Source organism: Epinephelus lanceolatus, chromosome 12, assembly GCF_041903045.1.
Source record: "Epinephelus lanceolatus isolate andai-2023 chromosome 12, ASM4190304v1, whole genome shotgun sequence".
Taxonomy (NCBI): domain Eukaryota; kingdom Metazoa; phylum Chordata; class Actinopteri; order Perciformes; family Serranidae; genus Epinephelus; species Epinephelus lanceolatus.
In genome coordinates this window covers 32,525,820-32,539,962 of record NC_135745.1, presented here as the reverse complement: position 1 = coordinate 32,539,962, position 14,143 = coordinate 32,525,820, and the positions used below count along the sequence as shown (strand labels likewise).

Genomic DNA, 14,143 nt, shown 5'->3' with positions numbered 1-14,143 from the left:
TCTGCTGCCACATTCAGATGGTAGGGTCAGAATTTGGTGTAAACAACATGAAAGCATGGATCCATCCTGCCTTGTATCAACAGTTCAGGCTGGTGGTGGTGGTGTAATGGTGTGGGGGATATTTTCTTGGCACACTTTGGGCCCCTTAGTACCAACTGAGCATGGTTTAAACACCACAGCCTACCTGAGTATTGTTGCTGACCGTGTCCATCCCTTTATGACCACAGTGTACCCATCTTCTGATGGCTACTTCCAGCAGGATAACGCACCATGTCACAAAGATCAAATCATCTCAAACTGGTTTCTTGAACATGACAATGAGTTCACTGTACTCCAATGGCCTCCACAGTCACCAGATGTGTGTGATGCTATCATGTCAATATGGACCAAAAAAATGCAGCCACGTGACATCTCATAGAAAGTGCTAAGAACCTAATATTCTTTTATTGTAATTTCACTTACATTATACATTTGTTCTTTTTCCTTAACAATAGATTTACAAAATAATAGACCGAACAATACTTTTTTCAAAATAGTAAACTCATTGAATAATGAGGAAATAAATAACTTATATTCTAGCAGATTTCAAGCAAAACACCAAAGGGCAACAAAGTACTCTAAGCATACTCACATAACGACCATCCATGTCATTCAGTATTGGAGCAGACTCAACATTATGTACAATAAAAGGACAAATCAGCAGGTCCACACACACACACACACACACACACACACATGAACTCACACACACACACACAGAGCAGCCAGCTTCTTGTGCATCTATAATTGCACAAACAAAAAAAGCTTGTTTTAAAACTATGTAGTTACATGCATATTCATTTCCATAGCAACGGGGGCAGGAAGGAGTGTAAAAGGGGGGGCGTCTATCTATCCGTCTCCGCTCAGGACACTGACGCTGCAGCTCCACAGGCTTCACAACAGTACACATTCCCTTGCATAGATTCTTGTGTTGTGGAATGGACTCAAATCATTCCCCTGTTGATTCCTTAAAACTGAAACCGATCAAAGTGGAATGGTTGGAAATCGGAGCGGCTGTCAGATGTTGAAGACCCTGGATCCGCTTTGAAAGACAGCAGAAGGGTTCGGGGGGAGCTTGGTCCTCACCAGATGTTCCTGAGACATGGGAGAGACAGAGAGAGACAGGCAGGTGTAACAGCAGCTTTTAAGGTGATCAGAGAGATGAAACCAGAGAGGGCAGCAGCTGTGGTGCTCACACTGGACCCATGAAATGAGAGGAGACTGGCTGGGCTGTGCCGTCAGGAAGCATCAGGTCTGCTGTCAGACTGCTAGCGTCCTAGACTGTGTTGCTATTTCCTGCTTAGTGCTGCTGTGTTCTGCTGATGGCAGCTGTTCTCAGAGCCTGACCACAGTTTATCTGGGCTGTGGTGAATAAAAAAGAAAGTCGCCCATGTTCTATTCTTTCTAGCAATTATTGGATCCGTTGATAAAAATGGGCCAGGCTATTTCAATTTAGTGACATAGCTGTGGAGTCGGGCAGCTTTCACCAGACAACCTGAGCACCAGGTCTTTGGAGAGATTGACGGCTTGCTGTTCCAACAGCACTTTGAATGTGACTGTACAGCGCTGTGGGTGGCAGGGAAGGCAGTTCATGTTGTTCAGCAAGTCATATTGGTGTGTGTGTGTGTGTGTGTGTGTGTGTGTGTGTGTGTGTTCACCTCCTCCCTCCTCCCTTCTCCCACACACACACATACACACACAGACTCCGGCTTTTCTGCTCAGTGTAGCAGCCAGGTCTGCCTCTCTCCTAAATTAGATTGGTGCCAAAGAAGACTGCAACCCGGTGCAACATTGCACTTTAACAAATAATCCATCAAATGGTGCTCACTAGCCCCTCCACCACTTCTCTCTCCGTCTCTCACTCTCTATCACCTATCGCACGCTGCATCTCCTTCCTCTCTCCTCATCCTCCTCCCTAGCTTTGTCTCTTTTCCCTCAACCTTCTCTTGCCTTTCCCCCTGCTCTCAATACAATCCTCTCCTCCCTGCCAGAGTCCTGCCAACTTGGCACAGTGCTCTCCGTCTGTAGTCCCGGGCAGCGTGGGAAAAGGGAAGAGGTCCAAGTGAAAGACAAGGGGAGAAAAAAATAACAAAGAGAGAAGCCTAGCTTTAGGGGTGTAGAAAAAAAGGGGGAGGAAATAGAAGTTAGAGAAAAACAATGGAGGAAGGAATGAAAGCGGGAACAGTGGCAGGTTTAGAAACTGGGGATGCAGATGGCACACTGATTTCATACTTTGTGTAGCATGGGATCCCCAAATAAAAAGTAAAAAAAAAAAAAGCAACTAACGTAACAGCGAAGTGTGGCGATGGTAGACCACGCTAGGTTGCTGAGAGGAAGAGCAGTGTGCATCAAGAAGGCTAGTGTTAGCATCAAAGGAAACATCAGAGAGATTCAGCCATGTTTGAGCCTCAGTCAGACCCAGACTCAGATGGAGGAGTTTGTTGTGTGCCAAAATCAGCGACTATCCCATAGGTTAGCTTGTTAGCTTGTAACTGTTGGTGACTGACACAGTGTTATGTGAAACCTACAGTAATATCGATGTTACAGTGTGTTCACATTGGTCTAGTTTACATCCAAAAACTGCGAACTCTACCACCTTTGCTGTCAAAACTTTGACTATGGTAATGCAAACTTTGCTCTGCGCTGGAGGTTTCAGGTTTCTTTGCCGGTGTTGTGCTGAAGTTTGTTCCCCCATCAAGTAGTGTTTCTAACTGTGGACAGTGATTGGCTTTGGCATTAGTGACATACCTAATCTAGCTTGCCAAGCCTAGGTTTTGAATCTCAGATTTTAGGGAACTGCACAGACATCACCACCATCAATAGAGGAATGTGACAACGACCCCCTAGGGGGTCTGCCCATTGGTCCGACATCCCATTGTTCCAACCATATTAAACCCATTGTTCTGAAGTCCCGTTGTTTCGAAATCATCATGATGCGGTTAAGGTCTGGTTAGGTTTAGGCACAAAAACCACTTGGTTAGGGTTAGGAAAAGATCATGGTGTGAGTTAAAACGAAAAAGAAAGTGGCAAACACATAAGCCGTGAGCCTGCTTCGCCTCAAGCCTTTCCCAGCTGACCCAGAGCCGGTCACGGCGCACCATCAAGACAGAAATACGCCCGCCGGGAGCTGTTCAGCACCGCGGAAAGCTTGCTGATCCTCTATCCTCTATGGTACACAAATACAGTATAGCCTAGTATAATCACATATCGGAACAACGGACGTCGGACTAATGGGATGTCGACCAATGACATGGACCCCTCCCTAGTGACAAACTGTGCACAGATACAATAAGTATAGTCGAGGCCAGACATTTTAGGGGACATAAACATAAGAATGTTTGAGTGGAGGGGATCTTTAAAGAAGGGCGGCACCTTTGTAAGATTAATAAAAATGTGTAAAGACATTTTAATAGTTAATAGTTCAGTCAGGAACACTTAAGTCAAAGAGAACTTTATTTCCATTTGCATTATTATATTTGGCGGTATGGCTCTGTTCTGGGGCCTCTCTGCCTTTCCTAGGTCTACGCAGAAAGCCTAAGGCAGAGAGCACACCTCTCTGCCCTTCCACATGCAAACAAGGAAAGCCTGAAGCAGAGAGGGCAAAACTTCCTGCCCTTCCATGCGCCTACATGGAAAGCCAGGGAGAGCAGCAGCAAAAACTGCCCGGGAACAGAACAGAGCAGCATCAGTGACAAACAGAAATGACATGGATAAGTCAAACGCAACATGAAAAGGAGGAGCTGGGGTGGAGGCAGGTTGCAAAGCGGCTTACAGAGGAAGCAGCAACAGTAGGCAGGCCAGAGCAGCTTAAATAGGGCGCCCTGAATGAGATTCTCCACTGGTTGCATAGACAAGAATCATGTGATCTATCAGCTGACTCCCTTCCATCGATCAGCTGCTCCGTCAGTGGGCTGTTTGAGATCAGCTGATGTTGCTGGGATGTGAGCTGAGCTTGACATCGTGTCCTGCCTGAACTAACGCTATGCTCAATTTGTCGATGAGTTGCATCTCTTTTTAGTTTTTTGTTTTCAAAGAGGGGTGGAGGTCATTCAGATTCCATGGGGGGCCTGTGCCACCCTTCTGGCTCCAGCCCTGGCTAAATTGAGAGAAAGAAACAGAGGTAATGGGAATGTAAATTTTAGGCTGCATTGTCCCTTCAGGCTCTCTATCCTCTTTATGCAGTTTAAAGCCATTGTGAGCAGAATATCCATCCCTCTACTGTGCATCTATGTTACTGCCATATGAAAACATAGCGCCGTTACACATTGTATCCAGAAGTTAAGCTCAGTTGCCTGTGAGCTCTGAGAGTACAATCTTAAATCTTGGGGGAGCTGCTGCTTCTAAGCTGACTATAATACAACAACCAAGAATTTGTCATAGCAAGAGTTTCCTGCTGAAATTTCCGCTCTGCATGCTGAATGTGTTCCCCATTCAGCGGTTTTGTCTTGCTCATCCCTGACACACACACACACACACACACACACACACACACACACACATCGGATTATACAGCCCATCCTTGCAAATCTGTTTGCCTTGTGTTGCAGTTGCCAGGCCTGGTTCCTAACACGCACACTAATGTGCTGAGGATTCAGAGCTGCACTCGTTTAAACGGGACAAGTCGGACAAGCCGGGTTTCAGGTTTAACAGAGTCTCATTCTCTCGTCTGACTGCTCGCAGCAAACTCTCACTGGGATGTTTTAAATTAGGTTTGCGAGTTCAGCAAGTTCAAGAAAACACATCTCCCTCATGATGAACAGCATCAGCGTGTCCTAATCGGTCAATTGTCTGCCGCATGTCATAAAATTAGAGATGGCTTTTATCTGTTGAGATGGATTTGATGTGTTATAGGTGGGGGAGCACACAATTTGACAGATTGATTTGAGCAATAATGAGAATTTCATGGCTGCCCAACTCCTTTATCATCAAGAGCAGATTTATTCTGATTTCAGCAGCTTATTTGGGACTTAACCATTAAATCTTTTAATGAATAGAATACAGTCGCTCTGTGCTACCCCTCGCTAAATGAGGAAGCTTGGCCTGCTGGTGATAACACAGTTTGGTGCAGTCATGTATTGTACAGAATCCGAATGCCCTCGAAGACAAATACCAGCGGAGTGCCATGACCCACTGTAATGCATACTGGAGTGGGATGTGTAATGCTTGGTCAGACACCTCTGCAGGGGGCTGGTGAGTCAATAATGAGTCGGCAGTGAGTGGGCCGTCGGTGACTGGGGTGGATTATCTAAGATCAGCTTGATTTGCTGCCAGGCTGGTTTGTGTCGCACTGGCAGATTGTGGTATAGCTGATGAAACTGCATGAAAACTGCACATGTATGTGTGTGTGCTAGTGACGGTGTGTGTGTAACATCGACTGCAGTATTCAGTCCCACAGCCAAACATACTGCCAGCAGCACATCCCTTCTTAATGTGCCGTGAACTCTTACTCCAACTGGGCCACCGTTTATTAATAGAGTCCGTGTCCCACCGTTGACATCTCTCAGTTCGACCTCCATCACCACCACGCAGGATAGTGAGGGACATTAATGCTTCATAGAGAAGTCATTATTCCTAAAAGTATGCAAATAACTAGTTATTTTTTCTCATGCATTAATCACTTTTTCCTAAACCTCTGAAATTTAGGCCTGAGGGTGCACACACAGGGCTGTAGCTAAGACTTCATAAGCACTGAGGTCATAAGTCTCCCTTCTCCGAGAAAAACTTGAAACATTTATTCTATTTTTTTTATTATTTAAATGTTTTCATTTCATTTATTCATTTTATCTCACTTATTCAGTTATATCATCTGCAAGTTTTACTCCCCAACACAAATGTCTCTGTCCTGTGCATCTCCAAAATGTTAGCTTCTCACGAGCTGACCTTGAGACACTGCATTTTTCAGAAAAATGCAATGAGTTTTCAAAGTGGAGCTATCATCCGTCTCCTTTTTGTGTCATATACAATGTTACAATGTTGAATGTTCATATTAAAAAGTGGCAAAGTTTCTAATAATGAGGTATATGTATGTAGAAGTGATCCCTGTGAGCAAAAATCTCAGATTTCCACCCTTTTTTCTACTTGGGCTATAAGCTAACGTCAGATGCTACATGTAGCTACATGCTAATGTCAGGAAAGCCTGTAATCTTGGTTGCTAATTTTGTAAATGTCTCCTGATTTTGGATCATTTTCCAGCTGGAACATGTCCAGGTGTATTTAAAAGCTTTTATGGGTGTTTTTTTCATGGTAGAAAGTGCCAATATTCTCCATTACAGTTATTCCACCGGCTGCAATGATGGCGCAAAGACACCAAACGCTGAACAAATCAGAGCACACTGGGCTTTTAAATATAGGTGTTCCAGCATGGACAATTATGAGGAAAATAAAGTGTTTGACCATTAAGGGATGTAAACATTAGGACAGCCCCTAACAGCTGACCAAATCTTAGTCAGACAGGGGTCAAGTTACAAACCAATCACAGCCGACAGATATCTTTCCCTTCTTCTGTAAATATTCAGTCTGATAAATACGGTAAAGCTGATCATGTTAGTGCAGGGCTACCCAGAGCTTTACATCTGTCCCACAGACGATAGGCCTACACACTTATAAACAGCGTCTGGAAGAAGATCAGCACTCAGGCTATACTGTGCTTGTTAAGGTTACTTAGCAACCTCAGACGCTGCACTCCGGAAAGCTGACACAAAAAAGGCATAAGAGTAGCACCCTGCACCCAACCACGTGTTTTCCAGGCGGTTAAAGACGCGACATGTGTACGGCCCCCTAATTTCCAGGGCTGGTACCTGCGGTTATTCCACAGGCTAGTTAATAACATGTCGGGCAGGAAATCCAAAGTGTGGGATCATTTTGAGAAGGTGAAGGACGAACCCAAGGTGATATGTAAACTCATCTTCATTGGTCGACTACAAACATGACATATCATCTGAAACATGGAAGTAGCTACATGCCCATTAGCCCACAGCGTCATTAACAGGTGGCTCGCTCAGTGTGTGACGTGCACTTGTAGATAAAATATAGGCCTATATTAATGAAGGTTCATTAGTACGGTTTGTATTTCTCTGTAATGTAGCACAGTGTTAACAATGTTACTGATACTATTCTTTCTCACACCTTCAACTCAAACCATTGTGTTGCCCCGCCCAAAATATACAATTTAATAATTAAATTAATATCATAAACATGCAGGCGACTAGTCAACTAATGGTCCTAAATGATGACTGTTGTCTGACTAGGAAAATTCTTATTCGTGGGCAGCCCTACTAAACATACTCTCATATTTAAATGTGTTTATTTATCCAGAGATGTCAGGGATTTGCTCAGTGGAGGAACAGTGAATAAAATTTGGAGACATATTTTTCACTGGCTATCAATTCTGCACATTGCTACAATAATATTCTGGTGGGAAATAATGAATCCTTTATTATTTATTAGCCTAAAAGTTTGAATATATTAAGTCAACAAACTACTGGCAATAAAATATTCACTAAAGTAGACTTAAGTAGACTTACTTCCCCCAGATTCCTAAAACAAATACAGAGGACCTCAGTGTCCTCAGTGATAGCTAAAGCTCTGCAAACAGCTTTTCCCACTAAAAAACCCAACCATTTTTAACCTTCCCAGATATCTTTCAGTGTGAGATTTATTGCTACACAGTGTGCAAACAGACAGAGCAGCCTGACCTGGCCCAGCCCAGACCAGCCCCAGCTCTCCACTGGCAGATGGCACAGAGGGGTGTGGGCTGGGAAGAGGGATGGCACTAAACCTCTGGAGATTCCCAAAAACTATCTCGCTTACTGTCACGCAAAACAGCTGACCTGAGCCGCAGCACCCAGGGAGGGGCACAGACAGAGGAAAAGGGGATGTGCCCCTCACCCCGTTCAGTTTATCCGATAATCTGGAACAACCTGACAGAACTGATGAGTTCTCGGCTTCCTGAGCAAATCCTCTCGCCTTGTTGTTGTTAGTTATGCTTCAATCAGACATCTGGTTCTTTGTGCGCCCGTCTTTCTGTCTCATGTCTGAGAGCGCAAATCTGGGTCAAAATGTAAAACTGTGTGAACATTTCGGTTATTTTTCAACTGTCATTTTGCCCCTGATTATATTAAACTACCTCTGTACTTTATTTGGAGCTATCTATGATTCAGAGGTTGTCTGCATATGGCTCTCACCTAGCAGCTAATGGTGCTAACAGCGCGAACAGCAACAGTGCTAACAAAGCTAATGGTGTTAATTGCAGGAAACCTGACCATGGGCGCTATGCTTCTGCGATCAGCTGTAACCACCGTATGAGCGCAATGCAGAGTGGCTGCGATTCGCTAGCCAGTGGGACACACACACAAGGACTTACATGCACTAACATGCATGCGCAGCTGGACTGTCACCACAACAAACCACAGAGAAGCTCTGATTACTGCATCTCTTAAGGAATTTCCTCAAATTTGGCACAAACGTCCACTTGGACACTGAACTGATTTGATTTTGATGGTCAAAGGTCAAGGTCACTGTGACTTTGGCTGTGTCATTCTTGTGAACACAATATCTCAAGAATGCCTCGAGGGATTTCTTCAAGTTTGGAAAAAATGTCCACTTGGACTCAACAATGAACTGAATTGATTTTGGTGGTCAAAGGTCAAGGTCACTGTGGCCTTGTCTGTCTCATTCTCGTGAATGCAATATGTCAAGAACTCCTCGAGGGAATTTCTTCAAATTTGGCACAAATGTCCACTTTGAGTCAAGGATGACCTGATTCAAAGTTGGAAGTCAGTGGTCAAAGGTCAAGGTCACTGTGACCCCATCTGTCACATTCTTGTGAATGCGACATCTCTAGATCACCTTAAGGGATTTCTTCAAGTTTGGCACGAACATCCACTTGGACTTAACGATGAACTGATTAGATTTTGGTGGTCATAGGTCAAAGGTCAAGATCACTGTAACCTCATCTGTCTCATTATCATGAACGTGATATCTATTTCTTCAAACTTGGCACAAAAGTCCCCTTTGGGTTAATTAACTAATTCAGATTTGGTGGTCAATGGTCATAGGTCAAGGTCACTGTGACCCTGTCCGTCACATTCTCATTAATGTGATATCTCAAGAACACCTTGAGGGATATCTTCAAAATTGGCACAAATGTCAACTTGGACTCAACAATGAACTCATTTGAATTTGGTGGTCAAAGGTCAAGGTCCTGGTGACCTCACAAAACATGTTTTTGGCCATAACTCAATAATTCATGTGCTAATTCTAGTTATTGTATTGTATCATATAATTGTTTCTGAGCCAGGAAAAACCTTTAACCCTTCAAACTTTAGACTCCAGATATAAATTACAGATTAGGATTTGTACATTTCATGAAATATGTTTATATTTTCCCTCTAAATGATAAAATAAAATCACCAAGATTTATTTATTTATTTTAAGACAGACATCAACATATTTCTCTACAGATTTGTTTTGTTATCTGATGAAAATGAACCACAGTTGGAAGAATTACTGATTTAGTTTTTTGTTCTCATCAAGCCGGCTCTATTCAGGTCAAAGTAATGAGTGTAGCACCAGCAGAGTGTTACCTAACACAGTACATGGCCTGTTTTAAACAGCTGGGTCACTTTGAGCTGCTTAGGGACAGAATGCTGTATCACTTTTCTGAAACGCCCCAACAGCAACAGGCCACCAGGGAGATAAGCGAAGATGACTTTCAGGAGGAGCATGCTGCAATTTAAACCTGTAGCTCCTCCAACGAGCTCTTCGAACCTACAGCTGTTTTAGTAAGGTACATTACATGGCTCCTCCAGCTGAAGGACTGACACCAGCTTTAATATATCGGGATAATACACCATTTGAGCAACTTTGCTGTCTTTGCTTACCTCTCCTTTGGTTGTACCGAGCTCGGTCCTCTCAGGTGGGACGCTCTGCTGGAGGCTGGAGGGGATGGGTGAGCTGCCAGTTTGCAGGGCAGTGGGAATGGGCAGGGGGACAGCAGCAGGTTGTACGTTGGAGGCGGCAGATACGATATTGTGCTCCCCCTGATGCAGCCCTAAGGACCTGTGGACCTCCCCGCTGTAGGCAGCCTGGTAGCTAGTCTCACGCGGGACATTGGTGGCCTCTGTCCCTGGGCTGGAGTACTGAGCTGGAGGATTTTTCCTCGCACTTTTGGCGGGTTTCACCCCCGTCCAGGGCCTGTACTCTTGCCTGGAGGAAGACAGATGCATCAGGTGGTTGATGGAGGCTCAGTACAGGCTAAAGTTTGTTTAACTGTGTCTTATTAATAAGTATTTCACTACTGGAAAGAAGGTCTTTTTTTATAAAACTAGGCTGCCTGTGCAGTAGAAAGATGCAAATACTTGGAAATTGGTGCCACATCGGACCCATAAACGCGCCCACTGGTGGGTGATGTATTGGCAGCTGGCTGTTAACCAACTGTAACGTGTTGCAGTTAAACAGTAACCTAAAATATGTTCCAGCAAACATTCTGAAAACGCAGTTACAGAATGTTGGTTCATATTTGATCAGCGCTGCCTTGTTTTTTCTGTTTGATCTCATTTTTTCCAGCCTCTGTTTACACAGTAAAGGAAACAGTATGGCACCCACTTCCTGTTTAATAACTCTTGTACTACAGCTAAACAGTACACTAAAATGTTTCTGAAAAAAAAGGCAAGAAATAGGCAATGCAGTAGTAGAATCCTGGCTTATAGTTCAGGGGTAGGCAACCTGCGGCTCCAGATCCACATGCTGCTCTTTGGCCCCTCTCCAGTGGCTCCCCGTGGCTTTGACAGAAAATTACATGGAAATGAATCACCGTTATAACATTTTTTTTTGTGATTCTTACATTCTTCAACTGTAAAAATGTGTTGCTTATACACAAATTTAAAGTATGTTTTAATATTTCTTCAACTAAAATGTGCATCATACGTCTGTGGCCTGGCACTTTTTCCTCTAAAAACATCACTAGCGATGACTACAGTAGTCTAAATTTGACTTTAAAGGCTCTGTTACCTTTATTATGAGGCTCAAATTTGTGGCTTCAGAGAGATTTTCTTTTTTGGCCAAAACTGTCTCTTTTGATAGTCAAGGTTGCTGACCCCTGATCTACTTTTACAGTTTGATCTCAGTTTGAGAGAGATAGAGACGGCGGCTCTGTCTCGATCTGCCTCTATATTCTTATTGTCCTAATACCAAAGTACAATCTGTAGTTCGAGCAGCAGCCCTAGAGCCAGTGAATATCCAATAAATGACGTGTTTGAGCTGAGAGATGAGCAGCGGATCTGGGCTCTGGCAACATGGAGGGAAGATAAACGTTCATTTACGCATACTACCCACATTGTGATGACACAAAGCTGGTTGAAAATTAGTAGAGTCAGTTTAAAGGGCCATTCTACCAATGTTACACGTGACGATCAGTTTACTTGTCACAGGGAGTGCTTAGCTTGTGAAAGCAGTTGTCTTGTGATGTCTTCTGTAGCTTGGGATGGAGCTTGCTTAAGTCTGGGAAAACAACCCTGCTGATGTCGTGGACTGGGTTTGAGACTGGGGGATAGAGCGAACACTAATCAGGCAGTGAGGGTAAATGAAAGATGCTTTCGAGTTGCATTATTTGATGTGTGTAGGATCCAGTGTTCGTGGAGCTTGAACAGTGGCCAAAAGACCTGGGGTGTCATTTATAAAACAGTGCGTAGGATCCATACTAAAAATGTGCGTACAGACAAAAGCCAAAAGTGGTTTCTACAATCAGGCTTCCACCTCACCATCTGCGTTGCCAATTTCCAGTCTCCAGAATGTTCGTGAGCATGGGTCAAAGTCTCTCCCATCAGGTGTGTTTTTGTAGATCACAGCTTTTCCCTGGGAAGTAGCGTATGGCTCTTTCAGGCCTGGTTTTGTGTGTACGCAATGTTTAGAAATGAGACCCCAGATATCGCAGCCTCTGGATTTTCAAGAGTTGTCCCCCAAGTTAAGACACTAAATCACCAGAATACCCCTTTAATAATTACCATAGGTTGTTTATATAACTCTTAACAGGGGTCTGGACCAACCAAGGGATCAGGAGAAAATGACGGGAAGCAAGTTGAGAAACATCATCAAATTAGATTTCGCTCTCTTTCATTGCGATGCATGTAAATCATTTGGCAGAGGACTGTAAGTAATCATTGCTTCTTTTTAAAGGGTTAAGGGCCCAAAAAGTTCGGAATCACTGCTCTAAAACTTCCCATCCACATATCCTAAAATAAAATGCAGGAAAAATATCAAATATTCATACTTTAGCTCTCTCTAATATGAATATGAAATGTGTAAGAGAATTATTGATGGCCCCTATCTCCATGCAGGCTTGCTGGGTCGACCCTGGAAGTCAATGAACTATTAAAACACATCTAATTAGGCATCAAAGCAGCCATCAGCAAATCACCAACTGACTGCCAGATTACCTGACTGCTTCTTTTTCCTCTTCTTCTTCTAAGCGGTTGGCATCCAAAATGTTGCACTGCCACCATCTAACATCACTGGATTTAAACTAAAGTCTTTACTTACTCAGTAGAATAATGTTAACCCAGTCCCACCCATTTCCAATTCGACTATCAATATTTTTTTCCAGGTGGTTGAGAGAGCTTGTTCCAACTGCTGCTGCACATGTCCTGTCTGCATCTATAATGGTGTCAATTTTCCCAGTTATTAACCATTGCCAAAAAGGCCCAAAAATTCACCTGATCCTTACAAAAGCAAAACTGCTCATGCATCCTGACTAACTTGTCCTCCTTAGCTTCCCGTCTCACACCTTGTCACTTGCTTATTTCTTTTCTTAGACCCAGTCCTGATTATTTCTGTCTCCCTTCACTCTCCGTGGACAGTTGGCCTCCCATGCCGCATGAGTCCCTCTGCAAAGTGGACACTTTTTGGTGGCTCTTTCTCCTTCACAGTAATTCTCCCCACATTCACACACACACACACATCCTGGCTGCTCAATCAGTCAGATGCAGAGGACAGCGACAGGTGCTGAAACAAGTAGCTACTAATAGAGGATGAGCTGTCCTACCTGTAGGAGCTGGTTTTGCTCCCCTCCATCACCTGCTGCTCTCCCCACCTCTGCCCCCTGCCCCGCTCCTCTTTCTCCCCGGGCTGTGCCTGGCTGTGGTAACTGTTCCCCGGGCTGTCCGACACACTGTCCGCCCTGCTGCCCCCGTTACTAATCCACGGGAAATTCTCCTTCCTGGGAATGGGCCAGGGTTTGAAATCCTGCTTGTACTGGGTAACACTGGGGAAAGGCACTCCGGGCGGGTGGTAGTCCTCCCGGGGCTTGTAGCTGGGCTCCTTCCGCGCCCGGAACGATCCCCGGGTGCCCGTGCCATCTTTGGGCGCAGGAGAGTCGCCGGCGGCACGCGGGTCCGGGGTCGAGTAGTTATTCCCGTGCGCGCGCTCCGACGCGGAGACCTGTTTGGTGACGGACCGCACCTCCTGCTCGGCGATGTCCGAGTAGTTCTGGATGGTGAGCGGGACGGACAGGTCCGATTTGTCGAACTGGTTCCAGAAGCGAGCCAGGCAGCACACTCTGCTGATGCACGGCCAAGCCATCACCCCCCCTCTGTGAGTGTTTGACTTGTGGAGGAGGAGGAGGAAAAAGAAGAAGAAGAAGAAGAAAATGAAACAAAAAAGAACAGAAAAAAGAAGAGAAAACGGCAAAAGATGAGAGGTTACATTCAGACGGAGTGTCGCCCTCCCTCCGCGTCCGTTTGTGGGAAGCTGGGGAAACACAGTGTCCAAGAGTCCATGTCAGCAGCAGAGGAGTGCCAGCAGAGATGAACCGGTCTGTCGGGGACCGTCATTGAATATTCCTCTCACGTGGTCTGTGATAGTGCCTCCACTATGCAGAGGAATCTGTGGCAAATTATTCTCCGCATCTCCAGCTGACTGCACAGAGTCCGCATCCGACTCTAAATAATAATAAACCTTGTGATTTTTCTCCTCCTGACGCTCCTGCGATTCAGATCCTGAAGCAGAGATGATTTATGGCTTCCACACTTGGCATCACTGATATTACTGTACCTTAACTGTTGCCAGCATGCTGAGGGTTACATAATTATGATGCAGCGTCAAACCTACA

At 44.7% G+C, this 14,143-nt stretch overlaps 1 protein-coding gene across 2 annotated transcripts; it reads right to left on the bottom strand.

Annotated features, from left to right (window-relative positions):
• Positions 1-419: 419 nt before the first annotated feature.
• map6d1 (MAP6 domain containing 1) lies at positions 420-14,137 on the bottom strand. Of its 2 annotated transcripts, XM_033650176.2 has the most exons (4): positions 13,738-14,137; positions 13,079-13,638; positions 9,921-10,245; positions 420-1,134 (listed from the first exon to the last, which is right to left on the bottom strand). In XM_033650176.2, the coding sequence occupies exons 2-4, from the start codon at positions 13,612-13,614 to the stop codon at positions 1,057-1,059; spliced, it is 939 nt and encodes a 312-aa protein (XP_033506067.1). In that variant the 5' UTR covers positions 13,615-13,638; positions 13,738-14,137; the 3' UTR covers positions 420-1,056. The 2 variants fall into 2 exon arrangements, with proteins under 2 accessions (XP_033506067.1, XP_033506066.1); XM_033650175.2 differs by having other exon boundaries at positions 13,079-14,135.
• Positions 14,138-14,143: the final 6 nt, after the last annotated feature.

Coding starts and splice junctions, on each gene's coding strand:
- map6d1 (XM_033650176.2), bottom strand. CDS start 13,614: ATGGCTTGGCCGTGCATCAGCAGAGTGTGCTGCCTGGCTCGCTTCTGG. Junction 10,246..13,078: donor AGCAAAACCAGCTCCTACAG/GTAGGACAGCTC, acceptor GTCTTCCTCCAG/GCAAGAGTACAGGCCCTGGA. Junction 1,135..9,920: donor TCGGTACAACCAAAGGAGAG/GTAAGCAAAGAC, acceptor CCCATGTCTCAG/GAACATCTGGTGAGGACCAA.